This window comes from Amblyomma maculatum, chromosome 8 (assembly GCF_055883805.1).
Source record: "Amblyomma maculatum isolate TAMU_Amacu chromosome 8, ASM5588380v1, whole genome shotgun sequence".
Taxonomy (NCBI): Eukaryota; Metazoa; Arthropoda; class Arachnida; order Ixodida; family Ixodidae; genus Amblyomma; species Amblyomma maculatum.
In genome coordinates, this window is record NC_139351.1 from 13354831 (window position 1) to 13380157 (window position 25327).

Here is a 25327-nt window from a genome sequence, read left to right on the forward strand (position 1 = left end):
ATTGAAGGATGTTGCATTCATACGAAACCCTGTTTGAATTCAGTGTCTTTCATACTATGATTGCAAAGCATATGCAGTTTGTTAGCCACAAGCACTGATAGATTATAGCGCATCGACCACAGCCCTACTGCAACTAATCAAATGCCGCTGAGGGTGGGCGTGACTCACTTGTGAGGGTTTGATGGATGTGACGCTTTCCTCTACGGTGGTACGGGTTGCAGGCTGCTTCCCAAGCGGTGTCCCATAGATCTGCTGAATGTGGCCTTCGAGCACCAGGTGCACATGATTGACAGCCAGAGCAAGACCAAGCGGTGGTTCAAGTCCTTCGAGGCCCCCGATCGCGTCAGCGCCAGGCTTGGCTTCGAGGAGCTCTGCGCCGTGTTTCCCGACCGTGCCTGGAATCTGGTTGAGGTTTGTGTTTCTTTTTTTATGGTACCGTAAAACACCACTGTCGTACCAAACTTGCATGTAGCAGAGAGGAAAGAAGGGCCGAGATGCTGTACACTTGGCACTCTATGTAATTTGAACTCAACAGGGGCAGAAGTCTGTTCAAAATGAAGCAGAGCCTGCTGCAAAGTAAAACTTCAGTCCCGTTTTGAACAGACAAAATGAAATGCATGCCTGTGCATTTCATTTTGTCTGTGTTCATCTATAATAATGAAGTTGATGTAGTAAAGCAAATATACATCTAATGCTTCATCTAAGTAGTTGGTGTCCTTTCAGGAGCTTATGGATTTTGGTAGCACAGTGCCGGTGTAAGGAGCCTAACGAGTAAATTTGAATACCTAGGCATTTATTTAACCCGCGATCTGAATTGGTCCCATCATATAACGCAGGTAACTAACGATGCTAATCGCGTGCTCGGCTTTTTTCGGCGAACACTGCGCGCAACTCCCCCATCAGTTAAGTTACTAGCTTATGCGGCAAGGTTCATATACTCGGCTTATTCCTATCATGTAAGTGTCACTGAACTAAAACAAAATGCGCACCTTACTAACTTAGCGCACAGATGCAAAATTGCTAGACTTTGCCTTTTTCACAAGTTTTACCATCACCCCCTGCTCAAGTCTGTCATCAGCCCCGCCCACCATACATCCAGCCGCACGCACCATAAAAAGACCGTTTACCCTCCACCTGCCCGGACATCTGCGCATCTGTCATCTTTTTTTGTTCGCACCCCATGGGACTGGAATGACTTGCCAAACACCGTCGTACTTCATTCCGACCCATCAACCTTCAGATCATTCATCGAATGATTCATGTACTCGTCAACCACTCCCTCATGTAATACCCCTTAAATGGGGCCTTTGAGGTATCAATAAATAAATAAATAAGTAAACGTGCTAGGCAGTTCATTCTGAAGCTGAATATGGCAGCCTGTGAGATTCGTAGGAACTTTGTGCAGCCGCCCCACCGCGGTGGTGCAGTGGTTAAGGCGCTCGACTACAGTGCCCAAGGATGCAAAACCGAATCCCAGCCATGGCGGCCAGATTCAAGGCACCCGTTTGCTGTGCAATGTCAATGCACGTTAAAGAACTCCAGCAAGTCAAAATCTCCAGTGCCCTCCACTATGGCGCCTCTCATAGCCTGAGTCGCTTTGGGACTTGCAAAGAGCACCAGTGGTGCACCGGCCACTTGAAGGCCTTCTTTGCGGCAGTCAACCTTTGACAAAGCAATAAAGGCGTGCATGTTGATACTTGTAGCCCATTTATTTTTTGAGCTCTTCTAGCTTTGTTCATTGTTTCCTCTAACATGTTAGACACTCCTTGCAGTTTTTCGCGTTTGCATTTTTATGCAACACTTTTCTCATGCCCCTATGTAATTCAGTTAAGCCTTGTTATAGCAAAACTGTAAAGTATCCATGATTTTTTGTTGCATCCAAATTTTCATTATATATACACCTTTTGCATATGGAACGGAAACCAGATCAATAATTGAATACAAAGGAAACTGCCCTGAAAGTGTTAACAGTAAACTGCCATTACTCGAAGTTATAGAAGCGGTTAAACATTTCATGATCACTCTGAAGGTGTGGTGTGACTGTGCCAGCAACTTCCACTTCCGCCGCAGCTTGCACGATGCATCTATGACAGGGTCGGGGAAAGGGGTGATGAGGGACTTAGGTGGTGGATTTTAGGTAGCGGAAGGATCAGGATTTTGGGAATAGCATGCACGATCACGGCGCCGCTGGATGAAGAGACGCTTTCGTCTTCACATGTTTCCGCCCGCTCGCCAATGTTGGCCCAAGAAACGGACTCTTCTCCTCATTTTGCCAGCACTGTCCGTAGGCGTTTCCATCACGTCAGTTTGTGTTTTATCGTCATGAAACTTGCGGAGCTCTCCGAAATTAGGAGTAATTCAGCACCAAATGAGAGGTAGTCGGTGCAGTGAATTCGTTATATCAAGGTCAACAGCCACAATTTGTTCATTACATGGAGTTTTCAAATGAATGCACTTCAATGAGGGCAGCGCTGGGGAGTTAAAAAATTGGTACATAGACGTTTAACTTAGCCTCATAGTGAGGGTCATTAGGGGCTCTTTCGAAATAAATAGATACCATGCGGTCTTCAGTCTAGGCCGTTTCGGTTGGTAGCTTTTTTGCAGCCTGTGCATGGTGTTGGGACAAGAGGAGAGGTGACAGTTTTTTTTTTTCTGGAAGCATGTCAGTTTGCTCATGTTAACCTGCAGCACTCTTGTTAAGTGAAAAAAATAAAAGGCATTTCAAAGAACAGGGGGCCACACAGTAGCCCCCTGTTCGGGAGTCGGGAGCAGTAGGTGGTCTACCACCTACTGCTCCCGAGAGCACTAGCAGAACACAGTGTAGAAAACCATGCTGCCTTCAAAGCAGACTTCAGTGGGGCACAAAAGAAAGTGATGCATTGGAGTGTGGAAAGGAAGTGTTTTTGTGCTTTTATTTTTTGAACCAATTCAGTAAACGTTAGTGGCACCTTGCAAGTTCTTCGCTTGTCAGACCACTCACTTGCAGCCCTACCATTGCTGCGGTAAAAGCACCTGGGTGTGGGTAAAATCTTTGCTGGTCCAGGCATATAAAGAGATTGTAACAGGACAGGGTTCTTTAGAATCCCCAATAGTAGCTCTTAAATTAATGTTTGTCATTTAGTGGCATTGGCCAATGCGAGCCATTTAACAAAAGTTGTCGTTTGGTTGTTTCTGTCAACTTTTTGGTCTAGGTGGTAGGACAAGGAGTCGAGAATTTTATTTATTTATTTATTCTTTGCCTTCACCTGTTTTGATCACCAAGTCCTGCCTTTCTTTGTTTGATGGCTTCATGCGTTCCTTTTTGCGTTGTTGACCATCACTGGCCTCATGACTGGTTGGCATGGGGTATTTGATGTGACTGAAGGAGCTGCTTCAAACAAGTAAAGAAATGTAGATTATTTTTTGATGATGGAACAGTCACCGTTCTGGGCAGCTGGCCAGGGCACTGAAGAGTTTTCTTTATTTTATTTGGCCAATTATGATTATGTCAATATTTAAAGCGGCAGAGATAAGTGGAAGGTCTTGCCACTCGTGGCCACATAGCAACCAGCAGCGAAACCACTTATGTTTCACTGTCACGAACATACCAGCATATGATCAAACCTTCAAATTAATTTTAGCTCTGTACATATGATGGTGTGTTATGCCTTGCATCGATGAATGAAAGGTGGCATCGTTATTGATCACATCATGTCCTGATACTGGCCCTGTGGCGTCACTTCCAGATTGACATCAGCAAAGGAGAGCTGCAGTTTGAACGGTTAGTCCAATTTCTGAAACTTCTTTCATATATGTTCTAGGTTTTCTTTTTCCCTAGGATAGGGGATAGATGAGTTAAACTTGGTTTAAGAGGGTTTTGGTGCATTCTGCACATCTTGGGTTTTTTTTTTCTTCGTCTGTAATCTCAGCAATTGCTCTTTTTTGTCCGATGCAGTTTCACGCAACAGATCTAGTTTATTTGCCCAAATTACCCTGTCGATTATTGCATTTGTTCTGCTCACCTGTCACGTCATTTGCTATAACAAGTAATGCACATTGCCAGCCTAATGTTTGCCAGGGGACCTGTGGTGCAGTGGATTACATTCATTTGTTCATTCGTTCATTCAGATTACTCCTAAAGATGCATATTACATGGCAGTGGGAGAAGGAGAGGGACAAAAGGGAGAACAGAATATTCATACACAAGTTTACAAAGACTGGTTAATAAGCAAAAGTTATTAAAGAAGAGAGATACTAGCAGACTAATACTAGTTTAGCAGGTACTATTACTGGCATTATGACAATGTTAGGACATATTAACAGTGCAATTGATAACAGGATGGCCCACTGGAGATCAACAGCATTAATTATCTTTGCGTGCTGATCATGTTAGACTACTGTTTTTGTATGAGAGAAAACTGGCAAGTGGCCTCTGACTGCAGCGCCCACCACATCCACAAGTTGATCTACCCGCTGGAGACGGTGCTGGATGACAGCCTGGGCTGTGCGCTCTGGTTTGCTGCCCGCGGGAGGGGAAAAGTCTCAAATGGAAGCGGTCCAACTTCGGCCACTGCTGCTGCTGCCACCTATGAGAGTCCAGCCAGGGTAAGCTTAGGCTCACGTGAGCTTGTTGCCGTTACGTGTGGCAGAACAGGGCTGAATCGTAGGTTTTGCTAAAAAGAAAATTGTGCCATGTGGATGCCAATGCTGTTGCACCTTCTAACATTCATCTTCTCATAGCGTGCCCACATTGTATTGTAGTAGTTTATGTTGTACCGTACAGCCTTTGTCAAAATTTTAGAGCCCAGGAGGTCTACTTCCGAGCTATACTATGTAGCTCGTAATGCATTCCCAGGTTTCCAGACTTGAGAAAATTTTTCGTCCTACCCTCTCCAATAACTAGGACATCCATGATTGCTAAAAATGTCATAATATATGGCTTGAAAGCAAACCCTCTGTGCTCTAAAGGTGTACATGCATTGTACTGTAGTAGTCTTGCAGCGTGCTAGCATTGCTGGCGCAAACAACCAGTGGAAAATATTTTTTGTGCTCTTAGCATTGACATTGATTGTGATAAATATTTTGGCTTTTAATGGCACAAAGTCAGCATGGTCAAAGAGCATGATGGATAACATGATTGATATGGATGGAGTGAGTAGTCCCATTTTCCCAACCATTTTATCATATTCAGAGCCGAGGACAAGGCCAACGAATGGCTTGTGCTGACCAGTTTTCCAGTGGGTACCTGGCTTCCTTAGCATACAACACAGCTACACAAGCTAGTAGGTCACCATTGTGGTTCTTTAGTCTTGGGGAAGCTGGGCACACGGGGGGAATGAATGCAGTGAGCCTGTGCTCTTTGGCAGTTGGAAGCAGCCTGAAAAAAACTTTCCTCAGTTGGCCAAGTGTCAATAGCCAGTCACATAGCCACAAATGAGACTCATCACTCTGCAGTGGCCAATGAAAACCCTCTAATCCCTGTAGACACCCAAAGTAATGTTTATTAATGGTTTTGGACATGACATATATAATATTTTCATAGAACCGCTGCTTATTGGTGGTTTAGAGAACTTATCACTGAAACAAGCCACCCGACGCAAGTGGACTGTATTCACACAATTTCAACTCTTATTACTCCACTGCTGACAGAGCGGCAAGCCACCTCACAATTGCCCGAAACGCACTTCTCACATTGGGTGACTCCTCCTGTCTCTGCAATAAAAAGGCGGGAACCAGGTTGCATCATCTGGTCTCAGTAGAAAAATTGGTCACACGAGGCAATAATATAGTTATAGGAAGTTTATAGGAATGCTCGGAACAGGTAGATCGAGTTCCGGCGATTAAAAGACGACCTTAAAATTCTCTTTTGCGCATCTTTAACAATAATAACTTGCTGTGTGGCATTGAGGCTTGAATGTCTGTGAAGTCCTTGAGTATTATTGGATCTCTTTCTTATTAAGGTAGGTTCAGACAAGCGGACTGGATCACGGATAGTTCATGCGCAACAATGCTATTTTGGTGTCACGGGACCATGCATCCATGAGTCGGTCTGGACATCAAACATTCACACGAAGGTAGTGGACATTCTGCACATACCCTATCCCCCAGCGTGCCTGCGCTGTTTGTGTGGCTCCAAAAACTCTGGTACCGGTAGTCTCAGCATGGACGCCAATCAAAAATGCCATCTCGCTGTGCTGGATTTTGTCACTGAAGTGTCTGAGGACAAAGAGAAAGCCTTCACGGCAAGAAAGCAGTTATGTTGGACAAAGCCATGGTCCAAAAATATGTTTGGGTGTGTACAATTATATGCCACAACCTATTTCTTGGAGCCATTTTGAGGTGGTCAGCTTGTTCAATGCTTCATAGCGGTTGGAAGCTCTCAGCGGGCACTAAAAATCTGATGGTCACTTCATCACTGAGCTCTTACTTTCCAACTTCCATCATGTTTGCAGAAACAATGCAGCAAAGTGGGCACATGTACATGCTCGAACGCACACAATAACGACGCAGTGCAAAAAGTACGACGTGAACAACGCAGCGAATGAAACCCTGCGATAAGGAGGGCACACAATGCCACAGTCAAACCGCAAATACGTCGAAAAACATGCCAAAACGATAGGTGTCCGTATGGAGTAAAGCTGACCTCATTCAGGATGGCTAGCCAGAGGAGTATGGCCCCCATTGACAGACCGAGCAACAATAAAGCAAAAAAAGAGCAGAAATAATCCTAGTACGCCGCTGTTCTTACGAACTGAGTAAGGCGCTCACTTTTTTCATCCAGTGAAAGTCCGTGCCGCCCCGCTCAAGGTCACTCAAAAGCAGGGATGTTCACATCGTGTGGTATGAGATCCGCACTTATCTGCGCAAACCATCCGCGATCCAGTCCATTCGTCTGAACCCACCTTTAGCAACCTACTTGTTGCGGCTGCTAGTTGAGATCACCTGCAGTATACATTGACAGTTGATGCCACCTAGAGCTCGTAAAAATTTTATTGTGCAGCTGCTAGAACACTGAAAAGAGGGCGTGAATGACATTGAAGTACCATCTTAATCATGCTTTTTTAATATCATGCATGTTACAAATTTATATAGTAGTTGTCATAGTGTTTCTTACTATAGCTGGAGGGAAAGCCGGCAACCTTGCACTTCATTCATCAGTGGAGGCCCTAGTGCATGCAGGGAAAACAAGGCTTCGGATTTGGCTTGTTCATAGTTCTACAGATAGGAATATCTGGTTGTTTAGTTTCTATTTTTACCCATGTCTGCAAGCGTAGTGCCAGGGCATAGTGAGAGCGGGCACTTAGCACATGCAAACAAGTTTTTCGTAGCACAGTGATGCATTGACAGGAACCATAGCCTGTGCACAGACGTGCGGCGTGAACCTGCAATAGCAAAAGACACCAATGAAATGTTTCTACTCTTTTTTTTAATGCCAAAATGGACGGTCTAAAGTGAACTTTTTTTATATATTTATTGCGAGAGCAATACTACTCTAGGTTTCGAGCCTTCAGCGTAGCGCGGCCGGTAGCCACATCTTACTCACGTGACGCTGTGACGTCACACCCCACGTGACACTAGGGTGAGAGCTGGGTTACCAACTCAAGCGGTCGGCAGGAGCTGCCAACTTGGGTCTCTCGTTTCACATGGGTTGGTTATGTCAGAATCAGCCTGCTAGGACCCTGGCATTCACATTACCCCTATAGGCCACTAATGCACGTTCATATCGGTTAGTTAAAGCGGGGCTTTATGTGTGGGCAGGAGAAGAAGAAAAAGAGAAGAAGAAGGATCGGTCACCCGCAGCTAATGCTTTCACTCAATAGTATTTGATTCAGCAGCGTTGAGCCCCTGTAATCTTTTTTTAACATGGAAGTGTTGAGTTAATAGAATCTCATTACCTTAACCCTTGTTGATCAGCCTTTTTCACACGGGCACTCTGTGCATGTGCACCCCTCTCCTGGCAATTCTTGGCCTCCACGATCGGCGCATCCAGAGCTGATCGCAGAGGCTATGCGCAATTCATATTCGTGACAGGCCTATGTGACAGATGGCGGTAGCTGTCAAGTGGACACATTGCCGCTTCTCAGGTGGCTTCATCTCCCAAGGATAGCCATAGTTGTTCAGCCGGCAGAATGAACCTATGGTACAGCTGCAGTGCTGCTGTCATTCGTCGAGCTGTTCTTGAATGCCTTTGCGAGCATTTGCAGTCAGGCTTGTAGATATAGTCGCGTTATCGCAGGTGATGCAGGCCAACGCTAATAGAACTAAGATCAGTTGCCAAACTCTCCGGGTTCTCCATGCTGCTGAAGCGGCGCATCAATTTTAACGCGAGGTGGCGCTGCCGTCGAAACAGGCTCTATCTAGCCGCTGCTTGGCCGCTGTCGAAGCACAATCAAACGCTGCGGGCCCGGCCGTTCAGCGTAGCATGTAGCATTCGCGAATGTTAAATTACTTGGTGTCCTAAATGCCGGACTTATCGTTAATTACTCACAGTCACCAATCAAATCTGAACCGTGTGTGGCGAGCATGCTGCAGAACTTTACTGCAGCAACTCGAGCGATACAGGTGAGCGCTGCTCAGGCAACGCTACCGTTGTTTTGTTTTTTTAGGAAAGTAGTTTTGCTAGTTTCTTCCCCAAAGTGGCATATGAGAAACGTGCAATAATGTTAGAGATATGATCATTGCAAGGTTCATCGTCAGTTCGGAGTATGTTTCTGCAGTTTCTGCTCAACCGCATGCATGTGCATATGTTTAACAAAAAAAATAAATAAATAAAATAAAAAAATAAAAATACCAGCGCTTTTGCAGCAAAGAGCCGCATTGTCTGTGGTGCAGTTTAACGGAATAAGCGAATTTTGCGCATTGCATTCATTTCGTCAATAAGCATGCATATGACTTTTAACCGAGCGCCGCGCGCAATCTGTGCCGCGAAAAGAGTGAACTTCTACTTCTTGAGTTGTTGGTTTCTTTCTTCCAGCAAGAGAAGAGAGCTTACACAGGAGGTTAGACGCCAACAACTCGAGACAATAAAATTTAGTCTTTTTGGGATTTCCAACTGTGGGTTTATCGTTACTGGACTGCGCCCGCGTCGCAAGTACTTTTTTTTTTTTTTCTTTTGCGACCTTTCACGCAGTGGGCTACAGATAGACACACAAGTAAATGTAATTTTACATTTTATTCACAGCACTTTTTCACACTTTACTGAATGCACAAATTAGAGCAGGCGAGACTTCTTCCTTGCATTTTTAACCTGACTACTCACATATTGCTCCTCTCGGATAGGAATCGTGTGTAAAAATGCATCCGCATTGCCAAATAAAACTTCACCACTTGCACAGTGAACTGTGCAGGCTACAACCTATTCGGGGTAGCTTCCTGCTCAAAAGCAGGTACAGAACAGATTTCCAAAAACTTTCGACCACTGACTTAATGCCAGTCACCAGTTCAGTCAGGGAGCTTGAAGGGTGCTTGAGCACTCCAGGGACAAATGAGCGCTTGTCAGTTAGGGAAAACCTTCGGTATACATCCTTCAGCGAGGTTCCATTTGCCCCTATCGATTTTTACTTCCTTGCCATTAATGATATGACTGTACGTCTTCAATATGTCTTCATCGTAGAAATGAAGATCGCACACACGTGATTTGTCAGAAAGTTTCCTGTCAACACGCGGAATCGCGCGGTCCCATGCCGCACGGAGATCCGCGTCACGCGGAGCTGAGAAAAAACGCCTCGCTGTGTTGTCAGTGTTGTCGCTCTTGTAACCGCTCGCACAGCCCAGCACGCAGCACGTCGGCATGGTTACTGTAGCCCCTTCAACTTTGCATGCTAGCACAGGTAGCACAAAAAACGATCACTGCAGCAGCCGAGTCGGGAATGCACTGTACTCATGCTGCCCGCACTGCACGTGTTCAACCCATGTTCGGGCCGACGAGAGCCTGGTAGAACTGCAGCGCCACTCAAAGCAGCCAGCGGTGGCGGCGCCGCGAAACAGCTCTCAGTTTTGCAACTGATCTTAGTTCTATTAACGTTGATGCAGGCGGCATTGGCGCTGAAGGGAGTGCCGCTACAACCACGTCGTTGGTGCTGGGAACTTTACTTATAGCAGCAAACTACAGTGCCTGTTCTCTCGTTGACCTGCAGGTTGTCTTCCTTGGCATGGGTGCGGACGAGCAGCTGGGCGGCTATTCGAGGCACATGGTGAAGTACAAGTGCGTGCTGTTTCATCGCTTCTCGCCATTCCGCCCCAAAAACAAATCGTTTGAGCTTGAGCTTGCTTCCCGCTTGAATGTGAACCTTTTACTTACACAAATTAATCATCACTGACGAGTAAAGGTACTAACTAATTGCTACGTAGCAGGAAGTTGTTGAAGTTTGCAATTCCTGATCACCAAAATGTAATCACCAGTGTAATGGGGAGTGTGTCAGTTGCAGTCATTACCAGGGCGAAAGACTTACTTGTCTCATGATTGCCATGGGCTAGAAGTGTGGACAGAAAGCATGGACAGCAAGTGGCAACATAAAAGTTCTCGTCATTTTGTATCAAAATTTGTGACAGAATTGTTCTGCGTGTAGCGCTTAGGGTGGTGTCACACCACTTCACCTCCCATTTAGCATCCTTCGGGTGGTCAAGTTGAAGGACATTTTGTGATAGGGTTTTGAAGGATGTCAATTGTAGGTGTCCACTGAGAAGTGACATAGTAAATACTGTGCTTTTCCTTTGCTCAAAAGCCAAACCAACCAAAAACATTTAACACTTTGCCAAAGTCAATGTGAAACCATTTGGCAAAACCATGCCAAGCAGTGCTATCGCACTCTTAATCGGTTTAAGCGGATTAAGCCTTGGCTGATTTTTGTTCAGACAAGCAATGCACACAGGTGTGTCTCCTATGTAGTCACTTGTATGGCAAAGCAGCTGGCACATGTGTAGCTCTTTGAAGGTAATGTAGAACTAACAGCCTCTTGTGGTCAGCATGGGACACAATGTTACACGTGGCATTGTAAACATGTTCGCATGTGAAGACAAAACAGTGTTTATAGTGCTACAGTAGAGCAAGTTGAAATGATGAGACAAAAATTTGCAACATGCTGCAAATCTGGCATTTCAATTAAAGACGAGGTACAATTCAGATTCAGCACGCTAGAAAATTCCTTTTTTTTTTTCCCCTTCTGTAGGAATTTTGGCTGGCAGGGACTTGTGGACGAAATCTCCATGGAGCTCAACAGGATAGCCCACCGCAACCTTGGCAGGGATGACCGGTAAAATGCTACAGTCGTGTTGAGTGTCACAATTTCTCAGTTAACAAACCTTCACTTCAATCTTTTTTTTCCCTTTCTGGAGCTCTACTTCTGCTTGTCAGCGAGATAGCCACCCATTTCTTTTTTTTTTTTTTCACTGCTTCTTAGAACATTCCCTGGGTATGTTTTAAAAGCCTTCATTACTTTATTGCTCAGGAAAAATAAGTTAATTAGAGTGCACTTAATAAGGTTTGGTGGTATCTTTCTTTCTTTTTGCAGAAAGAGCAGGTATTTAGCTATTTGTAACAGTGGCTTTATAAATTTCACACTTGTGAAATTCAGGGGAGCATAAATCTGTAAATATGCAGATTTTTACAAAGCACTATCAAAGTAATGTTTACACTATTTAGTGTACAATAGATGGTGGTGTTACTCATTAACGAGAGGATGATGACTACAGTTGAGAGAATGGATCTGCGAACTATAGGCAGCCTATATAAATAGCCAGGGAATATACGCTTCTGTTTTTTAGTGAAATTGTTTTTAAGATCATAGGAAATTTGATGCAGCAAAATTCCCCTGTGCCATGTGTTCGTTTGTTCTTTCTTTCTTTCGCTTTTTTATTTCTTTTTTGCTTTGAGGTTCGTTCGTTCCTCAAAGTTGAGAGTTGCACATTATCTACATGCTGAGGCATTAGAGATGTGGGAATTGCTCTGTATTTATTTGTATCACCAGTTCGTGTAAATAAATGCGCAATTTCTTTTTATGTGTATTTCTTACTAGTCACCTTGTATCACTTGCCTCCTGTTACAGCATTGTGTCCGACCATGGCAGAGAAGCCAGGTTCCCCTTCCTGGACCGAGACGTTGTCAATTTCCTTAATGCAGTGCCAATCTGGATGAAGGTGAGAGGGCTGGCATTTGACAATCGATTTGGCCAGTGCCACTTTTGCTGTTCAAGTTCTTGGTGGACGTGATGGCCTCTGTTTAAGTATTGTCATGGCAGATGGCTTACAAATCTTTTGTAAACTGTCTGTGAGGTCAAAGGCAATATCCACTGTATGGTAGAGAGAACATAAACTAAAGTATAAGCACTAAAAAAAACACATGCACACACACTTGTTTCCTTCTGGGAACTTGAGGCCATCTTGCCTCTCTTGAAATTGTCGGTGTGAACTCTTCAGTATTCAAATTAAATTCCAAGTATTGTAATCCCTGTAGTATACATAGACTCAGCAGCACCGGGTCATGTCAGCATCAGGTAAGCAAGGTCACCCTGACTTGCCTGCCCTGTTGGTGTCTACATGAACTTGCTTCACGTGAGTAAGTATAGTGGGGGCATCTAGCATCAAGATTTGCACTATTGTGCAAGCTTGCGGTTCATGTTTGATTCTGTTGCCTTTTCACTATCTAAAGCATTTTTTTCTTTTGTGAGGGCTAGAAAGCATTCTATTTCATGTTCACTTCTAGCCACGCTGGCAGCGTTTGATCCCAGAGTTCCTTATTACTCAACTCCCTGACTCGATAGCGTCTACAAGTATTTAGACAAGCGGGTCAAGCGAGTTGTCTCGATTCACTATGCCACTCACTTTACTCAGCCTGACTGTGTTTACATGAGCCCAACAGCTGGCTTTTACTCGACAGGTAAACTCGACCCAATTCTGTCGAGCCCATCTATACAGAACTGTAGAACGAGCTCGACAAGACAGTGGACTTTAAAGACTTGCTTTAAGGCACGCATTTGTTTATAAAAGGCACAAAACGTAAACCCTCAATTACATTATTGCTGCCTGAGTGAATTGCTGCTCACCATCTGATAATGAATCGCACTTTTAGTCACACTGGCCTTGATATGTGAGCTTGAGCTGTGAAGTGTGCTTTCTTTTTAGGCAGGAAGGTCAGTCTTGGCAAAACGTGACCACCTCTGCAAATTGCCCACAGCTGAAGCTTTTACCTCAGACATGAGGTTATGATATGAGTGGCGAGCGTGGTTCTTCTTAAGAGCCACTAGCAGAGAATTCCCGTGTGCGTAGGTAAACCCCAACCTCCCGAGGGGCATTGGTGACAAGATGCTGCTGCGCACGCTGGCCGCCAGCCTGGGCCTTGAAGATGCAGCCTGCAGGCCCAAGCGAGCGATGCAGTTTGGCTCACGCGTCGTGCACGCCGAGGAAGATCGCGCCAAGGGTGGGGACATCTGCAAGAAGCTGATGGACGTGAGTTTGGCCACTGTGTCACCACTGCTTGCCGTGAGAGCGTTGGCAGACTCTACAGAAATTATGTTAGTGTGCCACAAGAACTTACCCTCAGAGTTCTTTTAGTATATAGGATTCCGGAAATGTAAAACACGGCTTTTTGTACTGTAATAAAAGATACATTTGGGCTAGTTGGTACAGGGACCAGATTAATAAACAGCGGTAAAGACGTCCTGTTTGCCTTTATGCTCTTCGTCCCCATCTTTAGCACTGTTTATTCATCATGGCTTCTACATCAAGGCAAAACGCCGTTTTTAATATTTTGGCCATTGCCGCTAATGTTGCATAACAATACATAACATACCAAGGTCTTTTAAAGCCAGTAAATGCAGGAACCTTTATTTCAGTGAGCAAAATGTGCGGGGAATACCTCGGTGATTAAAAGTATGTCACATAAAGTACGTAAACACTGCGACGCTTGTGGTAAAGGAAAGGCCGAGTGCAAACCGCTTGAAGAATGCTTTCGATCATGAGGTATTTTTACAAATTTAATATGAAATTGCCATGCCAAATTATTGCGCTGCAGCTTGAAACCTACTTCTGCGACCCTCTGGGCATCAGCAGACAACCCTGGGTATGCCAGAGATGGAAGTGTATCTCAAGAACTGTGACAAATTATTGCGCTGCATAAAAAGGCATGACAAAGCTTGAAACCTACTTCTGCGACCCTCTGGGCATCAGCAGACAACCATGGGTATGCCAGAGATGGAAGTGTATCTCAAGAACTGTGATAATTTACACCTCGCACTTTGTCATCGAAATCAAGTTAAAGGGGTCATGACAGCTAACATCTGAGCGTAAACTAATTATTGCATTTCACTTCTCACACATTAAATTATAAATCCTTGAAATTTGAGCTTGATGCTACGTCCCCTGCCTGCGCCGGGTATACACACAAGCGGCGCCGACAGCTGCCGGCTGTGCTCGCCAGACAGGGTCACATATCGACGCTCCCCGCTCAGTGTGCACTCGCTTTGTGATGTAAGCAGTTGTCGATTTGGGGTCACTACTGCCAGAACTACGCTCGATGGCCACATGCAAGCGCTAAAGTTTGTAAATCCACGCTCCGTAATCGCCGAAACTCAAGACTCGAACGTGCATACTCACGCTAGGCCTACTCATTGCTGAACAAGCCGGTAGTTCGGCGCCGACTAACATTTCTGGCCAATGTCATTGCTGATGACAAGGGGGAACATATTAAGTGTAGCTTCTTGTTTTCCTTTTTCTAACTCTGTCAAGCTACAGACAAGTGCAGCTGTTCAGGCCATTCACTCGAGTATGCGGTGTCAAGTTCTCGCTCATCCTCCGATCCGACCAGAACAGATCGGACGACCGTCCGCAGATCAGTACCGTCGGTGTCGCGGGGCCGAAAACCTCACACTATGGTGATAGGCGACCGTTAGCCTTGCTGGCGTCGTTGCCGGTATAATGTGAAAGATCAGTGCATGGATAAGGAACCGTGCAGCCCACTGACTGTGAGCGTGCCTTATGCTGAAGAAAACATGCCTTACTCTACATCACTTTCATGCGGTAACATCTTCATCAAGCACTTCTGCATGAGGGACGACCACTGTGTCAATCATCCCAAGAAAAAAAAAAAAGACTTGTCCTTCGATATTGCTGCCTGCATTGCAGACGACGCTCCGCATGTATACTATGTGACGTCACATGGCATGCGCTCTCAGTGAGAGGAGCTTCCCAATTCTGATTTCTATCGCATTTTTTTGTAATATGCACCGCGCACTAGGCACTAAAACTTTGCGAATAGAATCACAGACCTGTATATTAGTCACTGAAGTATAGAATGGCAATACATCGAACGACCCTGTCATCGCCCTTTTAAAACAGCAATCAGTTCAGTTCAGTAGAGTAACACTGATGCCTAGCCTAGAATTGCAACTCAGTGGCTTCACACAAACATTATGCGTATCTAAAATTGTATTTGTTGGTTCAGTTCAGTTTAGCCGTTCAGTCGTGTCCGACTCTTCGTGACCCTATAGACCATGTCACGCCACGCTTTCCGGTCTCTCACTGTCTTCCTAACATCACATAACTTCATCTGCAGCGCCTCGAGGATGCCATTTAACCATCGCGTTCGCTGCCTACCCCTTCTCCGGCGACCCTCAACCTCAACATCAAATCTTTCTTCAGCGACTCCTCTCTTCTCATCAGATGAGAACTTTAACTTTAGAATTTGACCCTCCAATGAGCAGTCAGGGTTTATGGTCGACAATATAGACTGATTTGATCTTCTGGCCATCCAAGGAACTCTCAAGAGTCTCCGCCAGCACCACAATTCAAACGCGTCAATTCTTCGGCGGTCAGCCTTCTTCACAGTCTAACAGTCTCTGCCAGCACCACAATTCAAACGCGTCAATTCTTCGGCGGTCAGCCTTTTTCACAGTCCAACTCTCGCATCCATACATCACAACTGGAAAGACCATAGCACGAGTTATACGGATCTTGGTTGGCAGACTAATGTCTCTGCTCTTTACTAGGCGGTCAAGGCTAACCATGGCTCTCTTTCTCAGAAGCAGGCGTCTCCTAATTTCATGGCAAAACCGCAATACCTTGTTGCTAGTAAGCCTGCCAGTTTCGACTACAGAAACTGTGCAATGTGTTGAAGTTAGCGACTCTCGGTTCGAAGTAAGATGCCACGTTTTAATGTTAAATCCTCAAATGCCCCAGCACTTTCTGAAAATTGCATGCGCATGTAAGCGGTACTATTAGGGTGCATGTGCACTGTGGACTAAAGTCATGCAGAGCCCACTGTACTTAGTTCAGCTGTCGATGCAGCTCATATACTTTTGTTTGTTTGTTAATGTAATTAATACAGCCTTGCTTTCTTCCTTTTATCTCGTGCAGATTGACTTGGGATCAGTTCCCGACAGTGAAAGAGCCTACTGGAAAGCATGGTGAGTACTTCCCTGTTCCTGGATTAGTTGGCGAGAGCTTCATCACTGCAGCACGTTAAGACCAAGTGTGTATGGAGCAAGGGTGCTTCTAGAATTGAGCACTGTGTTTAGCTCTTTTGACTGCAGATAAGTTGTCACAAGTATTCAGTAGTAATCATGGGTACCGAATCTTGAGAACTTTAAACTTGGGTACGGACACGCCACCGAGAAGAAAAATGAAATAAATTGCCTTTTTCTTTGTACTGGGCAGTCTCGGCATGTGGAGAAGTCTCCACTTCAAATAATCTGGTACTTTACAATATCCACCCAGATAGCGACAATCTTCTGAGCACCGCAACGTGGCTAGAAATTATACTCCGAGCTGCAGCTGAACTATCACTTCCTTAAGAGATGATGTCAATTTTCTTTTTTTCTTATATTCATACTGCTATACCAAGTCAGTCGCAACAGAATACCAACCTGCATGTTTCACCATGCAGAACAGCTGATAGTTGCCATTTTGCTCTAGTTATGCAAACGAGCAAAATGCTTGTCGTTTCTTCACTGTTGTAAAGACACGCTTTATTGACCAGCGACAATCTAACTTGTTGTCAGAATGCAAGAGCAGGTGGGCATAATTGTATTGATATAATGATAATTTTATCATTGGCTATGCGGGTAAAATTCATCAACATGAGCGAGATAGATGAGCCGAGGCACAACTGATGTGGGCACCAGTAGTACCCATGTTGTCAGCATGTTGACCCTGTTGTCCAAACTTGCTTATTAAAACGATAGCGTTAAAGGTGGGCATGCCTCTGTCGAGTGGCAGTTGGCAGTCGACATGGCCGTACACTGACTGGTCTTCAGGGGGTGGGACATCACAGGACCACATGACATGGCCAAGTTGGCAGGTGGACACCAGCGGCTGCGTTTCGCTTTGAGCTGGGAAGGTGATATCGAAACCCAACCTTCCAGACTCCCGAGTTAGACTTGGTACTCCTACGCCAAGCAGTCACGTTCATACCAATGCAGCGGGGCATTATACAGTAATCCCTCGTTATAACGAAATCAGCGGGACAGCGAAAAAATTCGTTATAAGCGGTATTTCGATATAAGCGGCCACTTGACAAAGTCTTGACCAGTCGAGCTTTAATTGCACCAAAACTGCAAGCAAGTCAAAATAAACATTTTCAATGAATCAAAACTTTATTCATGTGCAAAAAAAGCAGTGAGCTTTGGTTGCTTGAAGTTCTTACCGGACGCAAGCAACCCCTGCTCTAATTTGAACAAGCTCTGCACGAGGCCGTGGTCGCCGCCCATACATTCAACCTTATTTCGTAGCAGGCTTAGGTACTCCCGTGTCTGCACCATAGTTGGCACTTCACGTGGCTCTTCGTCCTCGTCGGGGCCATTAACAGCGTCAATTATTTCCGCGTCCGTCGCTGGAGCGACCACGGGAGCAGCCGCATCAGCCAACGCGAATGTGTCGAAGTCACCGTTTACCTCTTCGCCAGCAATTTTATGTACAGCCTCGTACAAATCGCTCACTCGTTTAACGGCACTCAAAACTGGCAGCAGGCAGTTCAAATGGATCGCACAGTCGATGCGCATGTGCACTTCGCAGATGCCTATCTCGGGGAGGGAAGGCGAAGCCACTTCGGGAGGTGGGGGGGAGGAGCGCGGGAAAGGGTGCCTTGATGTGTGCGGTCTCCAACCGCCCCCATGGCGCGCATCGAGGCACCCTAACGCGGGACGCTGGGTAGCGTGGTAGCACTGCAAATTCCGCTGACGCAGCCTCGCCGCCGATGCTTTCAAAAACTGTCCGTCAATTTGGGCGAATCCACTTCGGGAGCTGGGGGAGGTGCGCGGGACGCTGGGTAGTGCGGTAGCGCCGCAAATGCCGCTGCCTCGCTGGCCTCGCCGCTTGCGACGCTCGAATTTGTGTTTTCAGAAAACTGTCCGTCGATTTCCACCGTCAAAAGAGCAACAAAGCTAACGACGGACTTTTTTTTTTCTTTTGTGCTAGCGCCAGAAGAGCTCTTTACAGCGGTAAAAATTTGCTCACCGAACGCACCCCATGCCAATGCGGTCTTTTGGCCACTTCAGCATCCAAGAGACTGCGCTTTTCTGGCATCTCAAATCATTAGAAAGACATCAATTTTGTGCAGATTCTATCACGGGGGACACCAGTGATACGATTCCGACCGGAGTTGACAGGCCGCACGACGGCTGAGGACTGCCAAAGCATTGCTGCTTTTTGCTGTCGCTCAGTTTTTGGATTTTTAGATACCCGCTCTGTGCGGTGCGGTATGCGCTAGCAGCAACGACAGGCGTTGGCGACGCGTGACACATCGCCAGTGGCTGTTACCGCTGTATGCGCAAAAGCGATGCTGCCGCTCGGCGACGCCTCCACTCGCCACTTCGCTGTAAGCGGGTAAAGCTCTTCGTGCACTTCGAGTAATGCGGCTTAAAATGCATGCATTTGGGTCGGGACCGGAAGATATTTCGAATAAAATGATATTTTGAATAAAGCGATTTCGTTATAACGAGGGATTACTGTATCTATGTTAAGTGGTCCTTGCACATAATGTGGCATCTTACGACTGCTCTGTATTAAGTGTACATGGGATAATTGAGATGCAAATAAAAGACTACCGATTAATTGAATAGCAAAGTGAATGGATCATGACTCAATGGGGTAAGAACAGAAATAAGTTGCTGCTTTCTGGGTCATCCACTGAGGTTCATCATGGATAAACCGGTACGTTGAAACGTGCACTGGAGTGTGGTTCAGTACCTCTCTCGATGACTATTCCAAACCGTTTGTTACGCTGAGGTTTGCGTGCTTGGTGCAAGTTGCCCGAAGTTTGTGCCTGCGAAGTTCTTTCACTCATCAGCGCAGCATTTCTGCTGTCGTGTATGTACCGATTGCAAGGATGATGTAGAAGGCAAACACTGTGGATCTCTGCAGCTTTGCAGAACCGATTTGAAGTACTATTGACTTCTACAAGAGAACTAAGTTGTCAAGAGTAAAATAACGGGGCAAGTATAAATAAAATAAAATGTGGAAAGCAAAAAAAAGGTACATAGATTTCGAGAAAGGAATAATTTTTAAAAATCCTGCAGACTCGCAGTGGGTCTTTAATTAAGTGAAAATTTAAACCTCCTTTGCAAGGGCTGCTCTCAGTTTTGTAGCAGAACATCCAGCCGATGTTCAGTAAATAGGCTGACAAAACTCCATTTCTGAAAAGCTTTGTTTAGAGTTCAGGAATGCGCAAAGCCATCCACCGTTCACATGGTGTGATTGCCAAGCTAGGTCTAACCCTCATGCACAAACTTCTTGGCTTTATTCAATTTTGTGTAATTTTTTTGGTGTTCTTTTTCCTTACACAGTGTCGCTCAGTGACAGACACGTTTTTTTTTTACCATTTGTTGCCGTGGGCCACTGCACTTCTGGAGTTCATGTTAACCAAATTCTTGCACTGTCTATGTGCAAAAAAAAAAATGGAGTGTGTGTGCGAAGGGAGAGGGGGGGTTGGCTGAGAAGGAAGTTCATTGTGTCAGTATATTGTGAGCCTCTTGGAAGGGGCTGGATTATGTAATGTCTAGTCCATCATCCTGATTGCAGTGTGTCTGCCAACTCAAAGCTTTCCCTTTGCTTTGCCTCGATGCAGAAGGCTGTTGGAAGAAATTGCAGCTAAGCTCCCGGGTTCCTTGCGGCAGACCCATACTGTGATATCCAGCGGATGTGCCTTCCTCCAAACTGTCTGACGCTGAAGAGGCACCTGCTACTTTAAATTATACACACATGCAACACCATGGTGGTGTACCACTGTTTACTTCACTTTGTCTTTCTTTCTTTCCTTGTCTCATCCTTCAGACTTCCATGCTTGTGGTTTTAATGCATGTTCCATTTACGATGAAGGTGTCAGTTGCCAACTGAAGTTGGTCTATATCAGTGATTACTTTGATAATAGTTACAGAAAGAAGTCGCTTTCACTGAAAATATGCCATCAACCAGAAAAGGCTGCAACAGATGTAACTACTGTGGCACAAATGTAGCTTCTTTATTGTGAATCTTTGAGGCTCAATCATACTGCTGTTCACACCCAGATGGTGATCGCAGAGTCCTTTTAGTTACTGACATGATGTAAACTGGGGGGGGGGGGGGGGGGGGGGGGGGAAGAGAAGATGTAGAAACATTTTCTTCCCATTTTCAAAATCTCATTCTCTCAGCAGCGCTATAAATGCGCCTATGTCTAAACTAACCCGAGCATAGTGAAAACCTGTTGTTTGTCTGCGACTAGAACAGGAAGTGCTACGCCTACTCAAAAAGCAGTGTGCACCAGAAATGGATGCTGCAAATGCACGGATCACCCGCCGTGGTGACGCAGTGGCTAAACCACTCAACTGCTGCACTCAAGTGTGCGGAATTGAATCCCGGCTCCGGCGGCCACTTTTCAATTCAGGCAAAAAGCAAGTCGCCCATGTGTTGTGCGATGCCAGTGCACGTTCCCCAGGTGGTGAGAATTTCCGGGGCACCCCCGCTATGTCGTCTCTCTTAACCCGAGTTGCTTTGAGATTTTAAACGCCATAAACCAAACCAAATGCAAGGGATGATGCACGGACTCAAAACAAAGTGCTAACTGGAGTGTGTACACTAGTATTGTACATAAGTGACAGAAACTTCTGTAGAGCATGGCCTTGACAGCTTGTTGCCAAAACAAAAGCAAAAGTAAGCACAAATTGCCCTGCCACGGTGTAAGACGCCCGACTACTGTGCCGGAGTACCCGGGCTCTATCCAGACTTCCAGAGGCTGCGTTTCGATGGAGGCGAAACAAAGTGGCGTCCCTTTGCTTTGAGCCCTCCACTACTACACTTCTTTCTCTCTTTCTGCTTTCTCTCCCACCTTCCTCCCTTCTCTTAAGGTGCAGTTCAGGTGTCCACAAAAGAAAGCCTGACAGATACTGTGCCTTTCCTTTCCTGTGAACCAATTATTATTTAGAAGGTATGCTGTGTTCTCACTGGTTTCTACGCTGTAGCTCTGGTTCTTGAAAAGCTTACAATAGGCCTTGCGTGTAGTGTTCGTGTATGTGCAAAACTGTCCCTATCACAAGTAATGTTATTCCGTGAGCAATTTTTCAATGCAGAGGCACAGTTTTTGCATCCATTGCTAGCACTAAAACTGCATCACTGCCAGAGTTTGCTCCCTTAGCATGCGATGCATCGTTTGCCACAATCCTTTTTTTTTTTTCTTCTTCACTCAGCCACTTTACACACGTGCGCTTCGCTTTCTTTGCCCTTTCCCACGCTGCAGTGGTCAAAAACATTGTTCAACCTGTCAAATTTTGCTCCGCTCCTAAAAGAGCATCGTATCTGAGAAATGAGAGACTAATTACAATAAAAAAAAGAAGCATTCAGCAAACTGGGTGCCATGAATTTAGCACGTCGCCAAAAAACAACAGACACTCAGTGTGTGTAACGATAAGTCTTTTGTATTTCACAAAAGGATGTGCGCCATCGATCCTGAGTTTTGCTGGTCAGATGTGGAATTCTGCGACCAGTTTTCAAATAATGGCTTGCAAAGTAGCACACAGCAATACAGTTCCTTTGCGACTTGTTTCAAGCGTTCAGTTTCTTTAGGGGGCGGCTTATGCCTTGCACTGGCTTTTTCTTAAGTACACTATACAACCTGAAAACGGCCACACACAAACACTCAAGTGGCACACACATCTGATGACAAAGTAGAGCGAGCTACACGCATCTCCTTTGGAGACTTTTCTTCGCCTAGGCATGGAACAACTTGCGTCCCTACGGAACCTAAGAAAATGTACAGGTTTATATTACAAGAGTGATTACTGAGACCTCATCTCACACACAACGTTCGCTGTCACATTCCGCTTGAGGACCGTTCTTGTTTTCTTGGCCAAAGTCAAGTCGCACAGTCCGTGGCGTCGCAGTCGTAGTAGATTCACCGGTCACAACTTCCTTGCCTCTCGTCGACGCCAGTGAGTAAACTGTTGCAGAAGTTGACTATAACACAAACGCACACACACACACTTCACAGACACATGAACACACACACACACATGGTATGATGTCTTCGTCACACTCCAAGGGAGAGTTCAAAGTAGTTCACAGTCCATCATGCGAGGGTGAGTGGGGAGAGGCGCACTGCCTCCTCTCCTCTGGGCACTATCGCAGCCGGTTGTTGTCTATTTTCTGTCCCTCGAGATATATGGGAGTCACTTTGGCTGGCTTGAAAGACCTGCGTGTGCAGATTTCACTCGTTGAACATTGAGAACATTGCTTAGGCCTCTTCCTTCGCAATGAAGCCTCAGCAAATGGCATGCATCTAATTACTTCATACACAAAAGTTTCATATTTATACTTCACAGAAGTCTCTCAGTAACACACAAGTATAATGGGATATCAACAGTGCTACATGCAATTAATGTTACCTTTTCTCTCATATTTGCATAGCACTTTTTCTTTTTCTTAAAAGCCTGCTGTGCCAACTGTCCAAACAGTTGGCACCTATCATTATACCACAATTCAACAAAAACTTTTTCAATTTTCTGCAATAGTTTCTATATCGTCATTTACATTACTGATTATGCGTTGAATATTCACCATTTCATTCTTAGGCCCCAAACCCATAAGATTGAAAGGGCAGGCAAGGACACTCACGAGTAGGTAGAGTTTGGCACGCCAACAACAAGCAAATGGTTTCCCTTCATAAATAGGCGCCACATACTCTGCAGAAAGGCAAGAAAGAAAAATAATAAATAAAGGAACAAATGACCATTGTCAGTTTGTAAGCAAAAAAAGTGATCCTATAAGTTACTTTACCTTGTGGTAACCCCTGGGATCAAGGTCCCATATCTTGAAGCACTGCAAGTAGAAATGAACAAAAGCTTCAAGTCACATTGCTGTAAAACCAAACTTCTCAGAATAGCATGCAGTTCACTGGAACGTTAATTGGATCAGCCCAGCAAACGACCTGCTACAACCCAAAATAAATGCGTAGTGTGACATGTTTCAACCATTTTGCTAGCTATTTTTCTCCTTTATTATTATTATTATTATTATTATTATTATTATTATTATTATTATTATTATTATTATTATTCATGCTTGTGTCTCTCATAGCCTGAGTCGCTTTGGGATGGTAGACCGCAGAAGCCATATTATAATGCGTTGTGTAGTTCACGCGCAGTGCACGATCAAATTGGGCACAAGTGATAACCGACAATCCCTGTTAGTGCAACGGAGTGAACACCAAGGAAACCAAAACGCACACAAGAAGATGTCAGCTGAGAGAACCAAATGTATTGAGAGATAAAATTATAAAGTTTGTATGGGTTGCCGCAACCCAAATGGGACGTGGCTTTTCAATCAGCACAGCAATTCATCTTACACTAAATACAACCTGCCTGGTGAAGCAAAATGCAGATTAGTTTTGCCTTTAGCACATATACTTCCAAGTGTGCATACTTGTATAAATATGCATACTTGTATGCAGGTATTGTTCGTCCTCCACCTTTCTCTTAACTGAAAGTAATGACTGAGGCTGTTCTAACAAGGGACAATGGTGTCGGTCATGCCCAGGACAACCTTATGTCATCAAATAAAACTGGAATGTTTAAGATGAATCTGGCTGAGGCTGAGTGGAAACAATATTTAAGGTTCAATGGCAAATTAAGAATATTATTTGTAAGCTATACAAATAATACAAGCACAGCTTCTAAATTTGACTCATATTGGTTTGGTTTGGTTTTGGGGTTTAACGTCCCAAAGCGACTCAGGCTATGAGAGACGCAAATTTGACTCATATACTCATAAAAGACCCACCTGTATGGATTTATTGCATCAGGATATTACCACAGTTATCATTTCAGGGGCCCGCAAACGCGCATGTAAAATTTCAACGTACCTTGGCTATCTGAAGCCACGTTGAGAAATCTCGCAGGCCATTCATCTTGAAGAACATGACGTAGACCTCGCCCTGCACATACAACAAAGCATGTGGATAAGCGACTTGGTCGCTGATAACATAACACTCCCTGTTACTGCCATGTCCAAGCACGCAGGTGCTGTCACCTTTGTGTCGGGGATGAAGTTCTCTTCGCATGGGCTCTTGCTGTGGTCCAGCACAATGGCTCGCCTCAGCAGGTCGTGGATAACCTGCTCATAGTTTTCCTTCTTCACACTGCACAGACACAGAGAAAAACAATACGTCACGAGTAGTTACTAGCAAGAGTCTAAGAAGTGTTCACACAGGATGTAGGAAAGCTGATTACCGTATTTACTCGAATGTAATGCAAGGGGTGACTTTGCTTATTGCCCTATGGGAAAAAATAAAGCACGGATATAATGCGAGATAAGCGTTTGTAAAAGTTTTTTTAATAGACATTTTGGTCCTTGCAGTCTCATCAAAAATGCTTATTCGCCGTCTTCGTCGGGGGCCGAGTTCTTGGAAATCGAGTCTTCCTTTTTACTCTCGTCCTTCCAGACGATTCGTCGCAAGCTTTTGCGGTCAGGCTCGCATTTAAAAATTGCCTCCTGCTGCATCTGCCACCCACGTATGGTAGATTAGCTGACGTCTAGCCGTCGAGCTGCCGCAGAATTTTAAATTTCTTCTGCTTTCTTTTGAAGCGAGCGTTGTACTGTGCACGGCGCATTGCCATCGTGCAAAATGTGGTAACAACAGAAGTAGCCGCACTAATCCACTGCGAAAGATGTGACAAGCACGTTACAAAGGTAACAATGTGATTATGAGCCTAAGAGCAAAAAGCACAACATTTTGACTTTGGGTGGATTGGGATTTGGCTTCCTGGGCTCAAGGTTCCTGGGTTGCCATCATAACATCATAAAACCGCGGAAACTGAAACCGAGGAGTGACAGATTCAATATGCCTGCACCACGGTGCTTCTTTAGGCCAACCGAATCACAGTGTTCAATTATA

The 25327-nt window shown here is 45.1% G+C and overlaps 2 protein-coding genes across 2 annotated transcripts in view; one reads left to right on the top strand and one right to left on the bottom strand.

The window, feature by feature from the left end:
- LOC146180563 (asparagine synthetase domain-containing protein 1) overlaps positions 1 to 20177 on the top strand; it is a gene marked incomplete at its 5' end in the record, with an annotated part of 59609 nt that extends 39432 nt beyond the window's left edge. The window contains 9 exon segments of the mRNA XM_084576074.1: positions 222 to 411; positions 3726 to 3760; positions 4422 to 4584; positions 10116 to 10183; positions 11148 to 11231; positions 12024 to 12114; positions 13243 to 13422; positions 16327 to 16376; positions 20033 to 20177. Coding sequence (XP_084432200.1) covers positions 222 to 411; positions 3726 to 3760; positions 4422 to 4584; positions 10116 to 10183; positions 11148 to 11231; positions 12024 to 12114; positions 13243 to 13422; positions 16327 to 16376; position 20033 — 862 coding nt within the window.
- A 1659-nt stretch (positions 20178 to 21836) lies between these two features.
- The window catches only part of LOC146180565 (protein O-linked-mannose beta-1,2-N-acetylglucosaminyltransferase 1-like), a 255118-nt gene continuing 251627 nt past the window's right edge, over positions 21837 to 25327 (bottom strand). The window contains exons 19-23 of the mRNA XM_084576075.1: positions 24463 to 24571; positions 24296 to 24367; positions 23212 to 23253; positions 23050 to 23117; positions 21837 to 22627 (exon numbers count right to left, since the gene is read on the bottom strand). Of these exons, the coding sequence (XP_084432201.1) occupies positions 22555 to 22627; positions 23050 to 23117; positions 23212 to 23253; positions 24296 to 24367; positions 24463 to 24571 (364 nt within the window). The 3' untranslated portion in view covers positions 21837 to 22554. The remainder of the gene's footprint in view (positions 22628 to 23049; positions 23118 to 23211; positions 23254 to 24295; positions 24368 to 24462; positions 24572 to 25327) is intronic.